Source organism: Phocoena phocoena, chromosome 1, assembly GCF_963924675.1.
Source record: "Phocoena phocoena chromosome 1, mPhoPho1.1, whole genome shotgun sequence".
Taxonomy (NCBI): Eukaryota; Metazoa; Chordata; class Mammalia; order Artiodactyla; family Phocoenidae; genus Phocoena; species Phocoena phocoena.
Window position 1 is genome coordinate 159,021,414 of NC_089219.1, and position 16,600 is coordinate 159,038,013.

The 16,600-nt window shown below is 36.5% G+C and overlaps 1 protein-coding gene across 2 annotated transcripts in view; it reads left to right on the plus strand.

Moving 5' to 3' along the window:
* The window catches only part of SDCCAG8 (SHH signaling and ciliogenesis regulator SDCCAG8), a 261,132-nt gene that overhangs the window by 18,150 nt on the left and 226,382 nt on the right, over positions 1-16,600 (plus strand). Inside the window, exons 4-5 of one of the 2 annotated variants that reach the window (XM_065881558.1) lie at positions 5,511-5,624; positions 15,842-15,967. In XM_065881558.1, the coding sequence (XP_065737630.1) occupies positions 5,511-5,624; positions 15,842-15,967 (240 nt within the window). Of the gene's footprint in view, positions 1-5,510; positions 5,625-15,841; positions 15,968-16,600 lie in introns of those variants that run through there. The other variant, XM_065881567.1, reaches the window with a different exon arrangement.

Consider the following 16,600-nt stretch of genomic DNA (forward strand, 5'->3'; position numbering starts at 1 on the left):
TTTTTGTAATATTGAACTGCATGAGCTGTTTATATATTTTGGTGATTAATCCTTTGTCCGTTGATTCATTTGCAAATATTTTCTCCCATTCTGAGGGTTGTCTATTTGTCTTGTTTATAGTCTCCTTTGCTGCGCAAAAGCTTTTAAGTTTCATTAGGTCCCATTTGTTTATTTTTGTATTTATTTCCATTACTCTAGGAGGTGGGTCAAAAAAGATCTTCCTGTGATTTATGTCAAAGAGTGTTCTTCCTATGTTTTCCTCTAAGAGTTTTATAGTGTCCGGTCTTACATTTAGGTCTTTAATCCATTTTGATTTTATTTTTGTGTATCGTGTTAGGGAGTGTTCTAATTTCATTCTTTTACATGTAGCTGTCTAGTTTTCCCAGCACCACTTATTGAAGAGACTGTCTTTTCTCCATTGTATATCCATGCTTCCTTTGCCAGAGATTAGGTGACCATAGGTGCATGGGTTTCTCTCTGGGCTTTCTATCCTGTTCCATTGATATATATTTCTGTTTTTGTGCCAGTCCCATATTGTCTTGATTACTGTAGCTTTGTAGTGTAGTCTGAAGTCAGGGAGTCTGATTCCTCCAGCTACGTTTTTTTCCCCTCAAGATTGCTTTGCCTATTTGGGGTCTTCTCTATCTCCATACAAATGTTAAGATTTTCTGTTCTAGTTCTGTAAAAAATTGCCATTGCTAATTTGATAAGGATTACATTGACTCTGTAGACTGCTTTGGGTAGTATAGTCATTGTCACAATGTTGATTCTTCCAATCCAAGAACATGGTATATCTCTCCATCTGTCTGTATCATCTTTAATTTCTTTCATCAGTGTCTTATAGTTTTCTGCATACAGGTCTTTTGTCTCCTTAGGTAGGTTTATTCCTAGGTATTTTCCTTTTGTTGCAATGGTGAATGCAATTAATTGTTTCCTTAATTTCTCTTTCTGATATTTCGTTGTTAGTGTGTAGAAATGCAAGAGATCTGTGCATTAATTTTGTACCCTGCAACTTTACCAAATTCACTAATTAGCTCTAGTTGTTTTCTGGTGGTATTTCTAGGATTATCTATGTACAGTATCATGTCCTCTGCAAACACTGACAGTTTTACTTCTTCTTTTCCAATTTGTATTCCTTTTATTTCTTTTCTTTCTCTGATTGCCATGGCTAGGAGTTCCAAAACTATCTTGAACAATAGTGGCAAGAGTGGACATCCTTGTCTTGTTCCTGATCTTAGAGGACATGCTTTCACTTTTTCACCATCAGGAATGATGTTTGCTGTGGGTTTGTCATATATGGCCTTTATTATGTTGAGGTAGGTTCCCTCTATGCCCATTTTCTGGAGAGTTTTTATCATAATGGGTGTTGAATTTTGTCTTAAGCTTTTTCTGCATCTATTGAGATGATCATATGGTTTTTATTCTTCAGTGTGTTAATATGGTGTATCACATTGATTTGAGTATATTGAAGAATCCTTGCATCCATGGGATAAATCCCACTTGATCACCATGTATGATCCTTTTAATGTGTTGTTGGATTCTGTTTGCTAGTATTTTGTTGAGGATTTTTGCATCTATGTTCGTCAGTGATATTGGTCTGTAATTTTCTTTTTTTGAAGTATCTTTGTCTGATTTTGGTATCAGAGTGATGGTGGCCTCGTAGAATGAGTTTGGGAGTGTTTCTTCCTCTGCAATTTTCTGGAGGACTTTGAGAAGGATGGGTGTTAGCTCTTCTCTAAATGTATGATATTATTTACCTGTGAAGCCATCTGGTCCTGGACTTTTTTTTGTTGGAAGATTTTTAATCCCAGTTTCAATTTCATTACTTGTGATTGGTCTGTTCATATTTTCTCTTTCTACCTGGTTCAGTCTCAGAAGTTTGTGCTTTTCTAAGAATTCGTCCATTTCTTCCAGGTTGTCCATTTTTTTAGTGTACTTTTGCTTGTACTAGTCTTTGATGCTGCTTTGTATTTCTGCAGTGTCTGTTGTAACTTCTCCTTTTTCGTTTCTAATTTTATTGATTTGAGTCTTCTCCCTCTTTTTCTTGATGAGTCTGGCTAAAGGTTTATCAATTTTGTTCATCTTCTCAAAGAACCAGCTATTAGTTTTATTGATTTTTGCTATTGTTTTCTTTGTTTCTATTTCATTAATTTGTGCTCTGATCTTTATGATTTCTTTCCTTCTACTAACTTTGGGTTTTGTTTGTTCTTCTTTCTCTGGTTCCTTTAGGTGTAAGGTTAGATTGTTTATTTGAGATTTTTCCTGTTTCTTGAGGTAGGATTGTATTGCTATAAACTTCCCTGTTAGAACTGCTTCTGCTGCATCCCATCTGTTTTGGATCGTTGTGTTTTCATTGTCATGTATCTGTAGGTGTTTTTTAACTTCCTTTTTGATTTCTTCAGTGATCTCTTGGTTATTTAGTAACATATGGTTTAGCCTCCATATGTTTGTGTTTTTTATGTTTTTTTCCCTGTAATTTATTTCTAATCTCATAGTGTTGTGGTAGGAAAAGATGCTTGATATGATTTCAATTTTCTTAAATTTACCAAGGCTTGATTTGTGACCCAAGATGTGATCTATCCTAGACAATATTCCATATGCACTTGAGAAGAAAGTGTCTACTGTTGTTTTTGGATGGAATGTCCTATAAATATCAATTAAATCTAACTGGTCTATTGTGTCATTTAAAGCTTGTGTTTCCTTATTAATTTTTTGTCTGGATTATTTGTCCATTGGTGTATGTGTGATTTTAAAGTCCCCCAATATTAGTGTGTTACTATCAATTACCGCTTTTATAGCCGTTAGCATTTGCTTATGTATTGAGGTGCTTCTATGTTGGGTACATATATATTTATAATTGCTATATTTTCTTCTTGGATTGATCCCTTGATCATTATGTAGTGTCCTTTCTTGTCTCTTGTAACATTCTTCATTTTAAAGTCTTTTGATCTGATACAAGTGTTGCTACTCCAGCTTTCTTTTGATTTCCATTTGCATGGAATATCTTTTCCCATCCCCTCACTTTCAGTCTCTATGTGTCCCTAGGTCTGAAGTGCATCTCTTGTAGACAGCATATATACTAGTCTTGTTTTTGTATCCATTCAATCAATCTGTGTCTTTTGGTTGGAGCATTTAATCCACTCACATTTAAGGTAATTATTGATATGTATGTTCCTATTACCATTTTCTTAATAGGTCCTTTTCTTCTCCTATGTTTCCCACTTAGAGAAGTTCCTTTAGCATTTGTTGTAGAGCTGATCTGGTGGTGCTGAATTCTCTTAGCTTTTGCTTGTCTGTAAAGCTTTTGATTTCTCCGTCTAATCTGAGTGAGATCCTTGCTAGGTAGAGTAATCTTGGTTGTAGTTTCTTCCCTTTACTCACTTTAAGTATATCTTGCCACTCCTTTCTGGCTTGTAGAGTTTCTGTTGAGAAATCAGCTGTTAACCTTATGGGAGTTCCCTTGTGTGTGTTTTTTTGTTTGTTTTTTTTTGGCTGCATTGGGTCTTCATTGCTGCGTGCGGGCTTTCGCTAGTTGCGGTCTGCGGGGACTACTCTTCATTGTGTGCGGGCTTCTCCTTGTGGTGGCTTCTCTTCTTGCAGAGCAGAGGCTCTAGGCATGTGGGCTTCAGTAATTGTAGCATGAGGGCTCAGTAGTTGTGGCTTGAGGGCTCTAGAGTGCAGGCTCAGTAGTTGTGGCACATGGGCTTAGCTGCTCCACAGCATGTTGGATCTGCCTAGACCAGGACTTGAACCCGTGTCCCCTGAATTGGCAGGCAGATTCTTAACCACTGTGCCACCAGGGTAGCTCCCCTTGTATGTTATTTTTCCCTTTTTGCTTTTAATAATTTTTCTTGGTCTTTAATTTTTGTCAATTTGATTACTGTATGTCTCAGTGTGTTTCTCCTTTGGTTTATCCTGCCTGGGACTCTCTGTGCTTGCAGGACCTGGGTGTTTCCTTTTCCATGTTAGGGAAGTTTTCCATTATAATCGCTTCATATATTTTCTTGGGTCCTGTCTCTCTCTCTTCTCCTCTGGAACCCCTATACTGTGAATGTTGGTGCATTTAATGTTGTCCCAGGGGTCTCTTAGGCTGTCTTCATTTCTTTTTATTCTTTTTTCTTTATTCTGTTCAACAGCAGTGAATTCCATCGTTGTCTTCCAGGTCACTTATCTGTTCTTCTGTCTCAGTTATCCTTCAATTGATTCCTCCTAGTGTGTTTTTCTTTTCAGTTATTTTGTTATTCATCTCTGTTTTTTGTTGTTTAATTCTTCTAGATGTTTGTCCTTTAATTCTTATAGGTCTTTGTTAAACATTTCTTGCATCTTCTTGATCTTTGCCTCCATTCTTTTTCTGATGTCCTGGATCACCTTCACTATGATTATTCTGAATTCTTTTTCTGGAAGGTTGCCTATTTCCACTTCATTTAGTTGTTTTTCTGGGATTTTATCTTGTTCCTTCATCTGGTACATAGTCCTCTGCCTTTTCATTTTGTCTATCTTTCTGTGAATGTGGTTTTCATTCCACAGGCCGCAGGATTGTAGTTCTTCTTGCTTCTGCTGTCTGCCCTCTGGTGGATGAGTCTATCTAAGAGGCTTGTGCAGGCTTCCTGATGGGAGGGACTGGTGGTGGGTGGAACTGGGTGTTGCTCTGGTGGGCAGAGCTCAGTAAAACTTTAATCCGCTTGTCTGCTGATGGGTGGGTCTGAGTTCCCTCCCTGTTGGTTGTTTGGCCTGAGGTGACCCAGCAGTGGAGGCTACAGGCCCTTTGGTGGGGCTAATGGCAGACTCTGGGAGGGCTCATGCCAAGGAGTACTTCCCAGAACTTCTGCTGCCAGTGTCCTTGTCCCTTCAGTGAGCCACAGCCACCCCCCGCCTCTGCAGGAGACCCTGCAACACTAGCAGGTAGGTCTGGTTCAGTCTCCTGTGGGGTCACTGCTCCTATCCCTGGATCCTGATGCACACTACTTTGTGTGTGCCTTCCAAGAATGGAGTCTCTGTTTCCCCCAGTCCTGTGGAAGTCCTGCAATCAAATCCCACTAGCCTTCAAAGTCTGATTCTCTGGGAAGTCCTCCTCCCGTTGCCGGACCCCCAGGTTGGGAAGCCTGAGGTGGAGCTCAGAACCTTCACTCCAGTGGCTGGACTTTTGTTGTAAGGTTGTTCTCCAGTTTCTGAGTCACCCACCCAGTGGGTATGGGATTTGACTTTATTGTGATTGTGTCCCTCCTACCATCTCATTGTGGCTTCTCCTTTGTCTTTGTATGTGGAGTATCTTTTCTGGTGAGTTCTAGTGTCTTCCTGTCGATGATTTTTCAGCAGTTAGTTGTGATTCCAGTGCTCTTGCAAGAGGGAGTGAGTGCACGTCCTTTTACTCTGCCATCTTGAAGCAATCTCCCTAGTCTATGTTTATACTATGTTTATATGACATCAGTGCTAAATTGAGTATGGAGATGGTATTAACTGATTCTTTGCTAAATCCAAACATGCTTCATTTGTTTTTATTTTTGCCTTAGAAATCATCAGAATATGAGGAAACCGATATGCCTGCTCTACACAATTTTGTTCCCAACATCAGTGACCAGTCTCAATACATTCATCATTTAGAGGCAGAAGTCAAGTTCTGTAAGGTAAGTTTCTCATTAAAAATTTAAGCCAACCTAAATTAAAGTTGATATTAATAATGCCTTGTGTGAAAATTTGCTATTATTCGTCATGTTTATAGCAATACATTGACAGTTGCCATCTTTATATGCTTGAAAAGACTGATGTGTAATAGGAGCTTCTCAGGCTTGGGAATGATACTCCTGACTATGCCATTTCTGAATACTTAATTTCTCAGTAGTCTATAACTATGTCTAATATTTTGATAATATTCTCTCACGTTTCAGAATTTTTCCTTTCCACCCTGTTTACTTTAGCCCAGCTTATGGCAAATGCTTTGGAATAGTAATACCAATCATTCTCCCACACTTATCAACCTATTGAAATTGTTGTGCAGCAAGTAGGGATTCTAAGCAGTAGATTAAATCTACCCCATGTCAGTGTAAAGGTTCTTACCTTGGCTTTGAATACAGATAGCTCACGGGGGTACTGATACTTATGATCAAGAAACCAGATGTGTCACCTATGGCATGTAACACTAGATGTTACATATTGCATGACTGTATGAACTTTGGAAATGTCATTAATGCCATTGGAGCCTTTCTGCCTTCCCAAAGTATGTTAGTGTTTTAGTTTTTTGGTTTTTTTTTTAAATATCAATGCATCAGATCATGTGATATTTTCATAGGAGTTACTGATATCTTTTTTATCAGTATTATATGTATTACATTTTCAACGTTTGGCTACTCTTGCAAGGTGTAAGTCTGATAGGTAACTTAAGAAACCTTTAAACATTTAATGTCTTGAGATTTCAAGGGCATTTCCTGATCTTAGCATGTCATTTTCTCTTTGTTCTTGAGGATACAATCATTATTATACAAGTATTCTTGGATTACCAGAAAAGCTGAAATAATATCCTAGGACTCAGTCCATTAATAAGCTTCTGTTAATTTCTAAAATGCTGTGGGTAAAACTTAAGAGATATTGTAGGGGAAATAAAAGTTTAACTCTGCCCTCATAGTGTCTTTGGTTGGGCCTTAAAATTAAATTGACATAAGGCAGATTAACAGGATGAAAGGGTACCCATTTATTTAATGCAGGATTTATGTGACGTGGGAGCCTTCATAAGGAAGTGAAGACCCAAAGAAGTGGTGAAACCTAAATGTTTTTATACTTGGTTGAACAAAGAGAGGCAGCTGTGGAAGTGTAACTAAAATATGTGGGGAGGTAAAGAAGATGAGTTCTTTTAACAAGGTCTGTTTGTACAGATTTCTCTCAGCCTCTACTTCTTGTCTCTGGTGATAAGAATGTTTTTTTCTTCCTGGTGTAGGGAGAGCATCTTTCACATGAGAGTTTTATTCCTTCTTTCAGGAGGAAAAGGGGAAGTCAGAGCACTCTTCTTGAACCTGCTGTTTTTCACGTGCCCTTAGCTCAAGATAATTCTTCCAAAGTGACATATTAGGGGATGGCAGATTCTGCCACTCTGCAATATACATCATAATAAACTTACCATTTAGTTGAGAGCACTGTTACCTATGAGGACCACAGCAGCCCTGTAGAAGATATAGTGTAGCCGTTTATTTTGTGGTATAAACTATAATTATAATGAGAGAAGAAGGTTACTAAAAGCTAGTGTCTTTGGGGATGTTTTTATGGCAGAGAATAATCTTAAGGTGTAGGATCATTAGATCAGCAGAAGGGAGATGAACGAATTTCAAAGAAAAAACAGCAACAATGAAAGAATATATTCAGGCTGAATATGATTTATTTATGGGGGACATGAGGCATCTATTCTAAATTCTTACAATGGAGGATATCTCTTAGAAATAATTAAAATAATGCTGAACTGATAAAATGGAAGATTACAAAATTCTTGAAAGTCAGACAGAGTATAAATATGATACATTTTAACAAGTGAGTAAGATAATGAAAGTACTGTTTAAGGGCCTATTAGTTTGATTAATTAACAGACTTTATTTTTTAGATCAGTTTTAGGTTTACAGAAAAGTTGAAAGTACATAGAGTTCCCATGTACTTCCATGTACTTTATAGCTCCCCAGCCGTTTCCCCTGTTATTTTCATCATGCATCAGTGTAGTACAATTGTTTGTTACAATTGATGAGCCAATATTATTACATTATTATTTACTAAATTCCTCAGTTTACATTAGTGTTCACTCTTTGTGTTTTATATTCTATAAGTTTTACAAAACGTATAATGACATATACCCACCATTACAGTAGCATACAGAATAATTTCACTGCCTTAAATATCATCTGCACTCTGCTTGTTTATCCCTTCCTACCTGCTAAACCCCTGGCAACCACTGATCTTTTTACTGTCTCCATAGTTTTGCCTTTTCCAGAATGTCATCTAGTTGGAATCATACAGTTTTGTAGCCTTTTCAGATTGGCTTCATTGAGTTCATAATATACGTTTAAGTTTCCTTCATGTCTTTTCATGGCTTGATAGCTCATTTCTTTTTATCACTGAGTAATATTCCATTGTATGTATATAACATAGTTTGTTTATCCATTCACCCATTGAAGGAAATCTCGCTTGCTTCTAAGTTTTGGTAACTATGAATAAAGCTACTGTAAACATTTGTGTAGAGGTTTTGTGTGGACATAAAGTTTTTACTCATTTGGGTAAATACCACAAAGCACAATTGCTGGATTGCCTGGTAAAAGTATGTTTAGTCTTATAAGAAGCTGCCACACTGTCTTCCACAGTGACTGTGCCATTTTGTTTTCCTGTCAGCAAAGAATAAGAGTTCCTGATGTTCCACATCATTGCCAGGATTTGGTGTTGTCAGTGTTTTGATTTCTAGTGTGTTAAAGATATGTGATGGTATCTTGTTGTTTTAATTTCAATTCCCTGTGACATACAGTGTTGAATATTTTTTTCATATGCTTATTTTCCATTTATATACTTTCTTTGATGAGGTATCTATTCAGGTCTTTTGCCCATTTTTTAAATTGGGCTGTTCATTTTTTTATTGTTGAGTTTCAAAAGTTCTTTATGTACTTTGGGTACCAGTCATTTATCACATATGATGTCTTTTGCAATTCTTTTCTCTCAATTTTGGCTTGTCTTGATTTTCTTAACTGTCATAGAGCAGAAGTTTTTAATTTTAATCAAGTTCAACTTATCAATTTTTTCCATGCAATTGTGCTTTTGGTGTTATATCTAAAAATATTGCAAAACCCAAGATCACTAATATTTTCTCTTATTCTTCTTCTAGCTGTTTGATTATTTTGTGTTTTACATTTAGATCTATGCTCCATTTTGAGTTAATATTTGTGAGGGTATAAGATCTGTGTCTAGATTTATTTAAATTTTTTTTTACATGTAGATATCCATCTGTTTCAGCATCATTTTTTGAAAAGACTATCTACATTGAATTACCCTTATTCCCTGTTAAAGATCAGTTAACTGTACTTGTGTAAGTCTATTTCTGGGCTCACCATTCTGCTTCATTGATCTATTGGTCAGTTCTTTCACAAATACCATACTTTTTTTTAAATTTATTTATTTTTCATTTATTTATTTTTGGCTGCATTGGGTCTTCTTTGCTGCACATGGGCTTTCTCTAGTTGCAGCAAGCAGGGGCTACTCTTCATTGAGGTGTGCAGTCTTCTCATTGCAGTGGCTTTTCTTGTTGCAGAGCACGGGCTCTAGGCATGCAGGCTTCAGTAGTTGTGGCTCGCGAGCTCTAGAGTGCAGGCTGAGTAGTTGTGGTGCACTGGCTTAGTTGCTCCGTGGCATGTGGCATCTTCCTGGACCAGGGCTCGAACCCGTGTTCCCTTCATTGGCAGGTGGATTCTTAACCACTGTACCACCAGGGAAGTCCCACACTATCTTGATTATTGGAGCTTTATAGTAAGTCTTGAGGTCTAGTAGTGTCAATCTTCCAATTTCGTTCTTTTCCTTCAATATCATGTTGGCTGTTCTGGGTCTTTTACCTCTTTATATAAATTCTAAAATCAATCTGTAAATATCTACAAAGTAACATTCTGGAATTTTGATTGAGATTGTATTGAAATCTATCAAGTTAGGAGGAGGTGATATTTTGACAATATTGAATCTTCCTATCCATGTACATGGAATATCTCTCCATTTATTTAGATATTCCTTGATGTCTTCATCAGAGTTTTGCAGTTTTATTCTTATAGATCTTATACATATTTTGTGCAGTTTATACCTGAGTATTTCATTTTTTTCGTGTCAATGTAAATGGTATTGTGATTTTAATTTCAAATACCAATTACTCATTACTAATATGTAAGAAAACAATTGACTTTTGTATATTAATGTTGTAATCTGCAACCTTGCTATAATCACTCATTTTAGCAGGTTTTTTTTGATTCTTTGACATTTTCTTCATAGACAGTAATGTCATCTGTGAAAAATACAGCTGTCTTTTTAAAAAATTTATTCTTGTATAGCTTCTATTTTCTTTTCTTGCCTTATTGTATTAGCTAGGACTTCTAATATGATGTTGAATAGGAATGATGAGAGGTGACATCATTGTCTTATTCTTTTTCTTTTTTTAACATCTTTATTGGGGTATAATTGCTTTACAATGGTGTGTTAGTTTCTGCTTTATAACAAAGTGAATCAGTTATACATATACATATGTTCCCATATCTCTTCCCTCTTGCGTCTCCCACCCTCCCACCCTCCCTATCCCACCCCTCCAGGCGGTTACAAAACACCGAGCCGATATCCCTGTGCCATGCGGCTACTTCCCACTAGCTATCTACCTTACTGTCTTATTCTTGATCTTAGTAGGAAGCCATCTGTTGTCTCACCGTGAACTACAATGTTAGCTATGGGTTATTTGTAGATGTTCTTTATTAAACTGAAGATGTATTTCCTTTACGCCTAGTTCACTGAGGTTTTTACCTTGAATGGCTCCTGGATTTTGTTACTTGCTTTTTTTGCATCTATTGATATGATCCTATGATTTTTTTTCTAGCTTGTTGAATTACGTTATTTGATTTTGAAATATTGAGCCAGACTTGCATAGGTAGATTAAATTCCATTTGGTCTTGTTGTATAATTCTTTTTGTACATTGTGGGATTTGATTCACTAATATTTTGATGAGGATTTTTGCATCTGTATTCATGGTCTGTAGTTTTTCATTCCTATAGTGTCTTCACCCGGTTTGGGTAGTAGGGTAATGCTGACTTCATAGAATAAGTTAGGAAGTATTTCCTCTGGTATTTTATAGAAGATATTTTACAGAATTGGTCTCATTTGTTCCTTAAATGTTTAATAGAATTCACCAGTGAACCAATGTTGGGCCTGGTGCTTTCTGTTTTGAAAGATTATTAATTATTTATTCAATTTCTTTAATAGATGTAGTCCTATTCAGATTAACTGTTTCTCCTTTTGTGAGTTTTGGTAGATTGTGTCTTTCAAGGGGTTGGTTCATTTTCTCCAGGTTATCAAGTTATGGATATACAGTTGTTCATAATATTCCTTTATTATCCTTTTAATGTCCATAGGATCTGTAGTGGTATCGTTTCTGATATTAGTAATCTGTGTCTTCTCTCTTTTTTTCTTAGTTAGCCTGGCTAGAGTCTAATCAATTTCATTGATCATTTCAATGACCAAGCTTTTGGCTTTGTTGCTTTTCTCTGTTGATTTCCTGTTTTTAATTTCATTTATTTCTACCCTAATTTTTTTTATCTTTTCTTCCACTTACTGTGGATTTAATTTGGGTTTTTTTGTTGTTTGTTTGTTCGTTTTAGTTTCCTGAGAGTATTGATTTGAAATCTTTATTCTTTTCTAATATTTTTCCCTAATTTAGTTGCATCTCACAAATTTCGATTTGTATTTTCATTTTTGTTAAGTTTAAAATATTTTCAGGGCTTCCCTGGTGGCGCAGTGGTTGAGAGTCTGCCTGCCGATGCAGGGCACACGGGTTTGTGCCCCGGTCCGGGAAGATCCCACATGCCACGGAGCGGCTGGGCCCGTGAGCCATGGCTGCTGAGCCTGCGCCTCCGGAGCCTGTGCTCTGCAACGGGAGAGGCCACACAGTGAGAGGCCCGCGTACCGCAAAAAATATATATATATATTTTCAGTTTATTTCTTGAGATTTTGTTCTTGACCCATATATATTTAGAAGAGTGTTGTTTAACCACCACATATATTAGGAGTGTTCCAGCTGTCTTTCTGTTATTGATTTCTAGTTTAATTCCATTATGATCTGATAACATACTTTGTGTGATTTCTATTCTTTTTCATTTGTTAACATATGGTTTTAGGCCACAGAATATGGTATGTCTTGGTGAATGTTCTGTGTTAGCTTGAGAAGAATGTGTATTTTGTTGTTGTTGGATGAAGTAGTATATAAATGTCAATTGGATCCAGTTGATTAATGGTGCCGTTCAGTTCAACTATGTCCATACTGATATTTTGCCAGTCTGCCAGATCTGTCAATTACTGATAGAGGGATATTGAAATCTCCAACTGAAATAGTAGATACATCTGTTTCTCTTTACAGTTTTATCAGTTTTTGCCTTATGTATTTTGATGGTCTGTTGTTAGGCATACACACATTAGGATTATTATGACTTCTTGGAAAATTGACCTGTTTATCAATATGTCATGCCTCTTTATTATCCCTGATATTTTTTTCCTTAGTATGAAGTCTGCTTTGTCTGAAATTAATACAGCTACTCAAGCTTTCTTTTGATTTATGTTAGCATAGTATGTCTTTCTCCATCCCTTTACTTTTAAAGTATCTGTGTCTTTAGATTTAAAGCAGGCATCTTGTAGACAACATGTATTTGGGTCTTATTTTTTCTGACAGTCTGTCTTTTCATTGGTATAGTCAGATCATGGATGTTTAATGTGATTATTGATATAGTTGGATATCTATCATACCTACCATATTTCTTACTGTTTTCTATTCATTGTCCTTGTTCTTTCTTTCTTTTTTTTGTCCTCCACTTGTTTTTTCTGCCATCTCTGGTTTTGAGTGACCATGTTATATGATTGCATTTTTCTCCTCTCTTAGCATATCAATTGAACTTCTTTTTTTTTTAACTTTTATAAGTGGTTGTCCTTGAGTTTGCAGTTACATTTACCACTACTCTAAGTCTACTTTCAATGAGCACTTCAGGGGTTGGGAAAGTTCCTTATAACAGGGTTCCCAGTTCCTCCCTCCTGACCCTTATGCACTGCTGTCATTCATTTCAATTATCCATAAGCTATGATCACTACATACACTATTGCTAATATGATACTGAACAAACTGTTACCTGTTAGATCAATTAACATTAAGAAAAATAAAATATTTTACTTTATCTTCATATATGCCTTCTCAAATGCTCTTTCTTTCCTTATGTAGATCTGAGTTTATAACCTAAATAAATTTCCTACTTTCTGAAGAACTTCTTGTAACATTTCTTGCAAGGCAGGTCTACCAGAGACAAATTTCCTAATTTTTGGTTATCTGAGAAAGTCTTTATTTTTCCCTCACTTTTGAAGGTTGGTATCACTGAATACAGAATTCTAGGTTGGTGGGGTTTTTATCTTTCAAAACTTTAAATATTCCATTGCACTCTATCCATGCTTGCATAGTTTCTGAAGAGTAGCTGATATAATTCTCATCATTGCTTCTTGATAGGGAAGGGTATTTTTTTCTCTGACTTCTTTAAAGAATTTCTCTTTGTCTTTGATTTTCTGCAGTTTGAATATGCTATTCCTGGGTGTGGATTTTTTAGTTTTATCTTGCTCAGTGTTCTCTGAGCTTCTTGGATCTGTGGTTTGGTGCTTATAATTAATTTTGGGAAATTCTCAGTAATTATTGCTTCTTTATAAGCAATATTATTGCTTCTTTATAAGCAAGAAATATTGCATATTTCTTTTCCTTTTTTTATTGTTCCACAATTCTTGGATATTCTCTTCTGTCTTTTTCATTCTTTTTCTTCTTTGCATTTCAGTTTGAGAAGTTTCTGTTGACAGTTCTTCAAGCTCACTGATTCTTTCCTTGGTTGTGTCCAGTCTAGGGACTTCCCTGGTGGTCCAGTGATTAAGACTCTGTGCTTCCACTGCAGGGGGTGCAAGTTCGATCCCTGGTTGGGGAACTAAGATCCTTCATGCCATGTGGCATGACCAAAAAAATAGGGGGGAAAAAAAAGGTTGTGTCCAGTCTATTAATGAGCCCATCAAAGGCAATCTTCATTTCTACTACAGTGTTTTTGATTTCCAGCATTTTTATTTTTTTCTTAGTTTCCATTACCCATCTGTTCTTGCATGTAGACAACTTTTTCTGTTTGACCCTTTAGCATGTTAATCATAATTATTTTAAACTCTCCATCTGATAATTCCAACATCTCTGCTATATCCAAGGCTGGTTCTATGCTTGCTTAGCCTCTTGCATCTGTGTTTTAAGTCTTTTAGTATGCCTTCTAATTTTTTGTTGAATGCTGCACATGATGTACTGAGTAAAAGGAACTGAGGGAAATATGCATTTAGTGTGAGGTTTTTGTTTGTTGTAGGAGTTAGACTGTGTTTACTGTTTGCTGTTAGTATAGGTGTTAGAGGCTAAAATTTCCTCTAGTGTCCTGGTTTTTGTCTCTGCTGTTGTCTTTGGGCTTCCCTTGAGAATTCTTCTTAAATACATTCTGAGATGTGCAGTTATTTTAGTGTATTCCCTTGTTATGATATAAGAGCCCTTTTGATGTGGTGGTAGGGTATGGGAGTATGGGGAGCGTTTTGTAGTCCTATGATTAGGTCTCAGTCTTTTAGTGACCCTGTGCCCCTTGGCTATGTCCTTCACAAGTGTTTCTCAGTCTCCCCCTCCCCTTAAGTGAGATGGCAAGGCTAGGAAGCTGGAGTTGGTTTTTTTCCCTTCCCCCAGGTCACTTAAGTTCTGAAAAAAAAACATGTTTTTTAGGCTCTGGTAAGATAGTTTCTCTTGAGGCAGGCCTGGGTAAAAAGAACAGAATGCTTTTTGGTTACTTTTCTTCTCCTACTGGAGGAAGCAGGAGGGGGATTTTCTCTAGTCTTTGCTGTAAGAACCTGGTAGTGTCATATAAAAGTGTAGGAGACACCTTCCCCCCAGAGATTGGGTCCTCCTGGAGTTTTTAACTCAAACTGGTCTACACTAAGCTTCCAGCATTTCATCAATTACTTTATTGATATATTTTTCTACCCTGGCACTGGTCCCCCCAGAAGTTTCTGCCCTGGTAGATTGTGTTTCTCAGGAGTGCCTGTCTGTCTTTCCGTTTTGAGGGATAATAGTTTTCCCTGTGACCTTATTTCTCTGATGGATCTAAGAAGACTCGTTGATTCTTCAGTTTGTTCAGCTTTTTTTCTTATTGTGAAGATGGGAGTGATGTCTTCCAAGCTGCTTATACGTCAGACCAACAACTGGAAGTATGCAATGTTTAATTACAGTTTTCAATTACAGCTTTGCCTTTTTTTCTGAATAAAATAATTGAATGGAATTTTCATATATTGTACAATAGTTTTTTGCACAACCAGTATAATAAAAAATGACTGCACAATTGTATTTGTAATGAAGATTAAGTTAAGTATTGTACCATCAATATATCAATATTTTTCACATTTTTTCAGGGTGAGATGTAACTTGATAGCCTTTCTAATTGCTGTATACTGGTAATTCTTTATATTATGCCCTGCTCGGCCAAGGAAACACTCTTTAACAGCTCTCCACCAAACAATTTCACTCATAATTTCCTTCCATCTGGCTAGCAGTTCATAGGTATTCATTGTAACTTTCCTTGCCTTTCTATCTCAGTGTCCTCTATTATCTATGTAGTCCTCTGTCAATTTTCAACAAGTTATTGGCATTTGATCAAGAATAATAATCTTACCTTATTTTTCAGCAGTCTACCTCATTCTTAAAAGTCTTTTAGCTAAACCTTTTCATTAAAGCATTTCTGTAAGCCTGCAAAAAATTGTCAGAAACCACACAGTCCTGTGATATGGCCATTAGCAGGTCCTCTACTATCTTCCCCCAGCCTTCTCTTTGTTAGCTAATGCTTGAGCTTCTTTCCTTGTCTAGATGTAATTATAATATTTCTGAAAAGGGGTAGACAGCATCAGTCTTCCATGCTTTATATCATATTGGATCATCTAGTAATCAACAAAAAAAAGCACTACTTAAAATTGCTTAATGTATGCAGTCCACAAGTGGAATTTCTTAAAATAAAAGAAAAAATGCATAATGTATTTGGTTTTTGTTTCTGTTTTTTATAGGAGGAACTCTCTGGAATGAAAAATAGGGTACAAGTAATTGTGCTTGAAAATGAAAGGCTCCAACAAGAGCTGAAATCTCAAAGGCAAGAGGAAGCAATGAGGGAACAAACACTTCTGGATGCATCTGTGAGCATTTATTTAAACGATTAAACTAAAATACATAGTTTGAATGTTGCCTCCTACCCTTTCCCCCTGCCTTCTTAACTGCATAGATTTTTTTTCTGGCAGTTCGGCAGAAGTGCTTTGCTGGTATTCACTTGGGGCCTCAAAAATTAAAATTCACTATTTTAATTTATTGGTGGAATGAATCCTCAAATGAAATGATGTAATGATGCCTAATATCCACTCCAGTTTCCTTTCCGAGCATACCATTTATGTTTTTTCCATATGGAAAGAGCAGGTCTGAAAGCAGGGAGTATGTAATATAGGAAGGATTTGGTTAAATCCAGCAACTGTTCAGAACTGTAGCTTAGAATTCTGTTGTATTTCTCTAAATTTTCTTTGGACTTTCAATTCCAATAAGTCTAGTTAGCATGGTGTAGCAGGAAGAACACTGACCTGAGGGTCCAAGATTCAAAATGTTAATCTTCCCATTGTCCCTAACAAGCTGGGTGTTGAACAAGTAATTTTATGGGACTTTCAAGCATGAAACCTCATGAGTCCTCTGTTTATTTATTGGCATTTGAGAAATTCACCAATATTAGCAGTTCTTAACCTTTAATGTGAATGACAGTCACTTGGGATATTTGCTGACAGTGC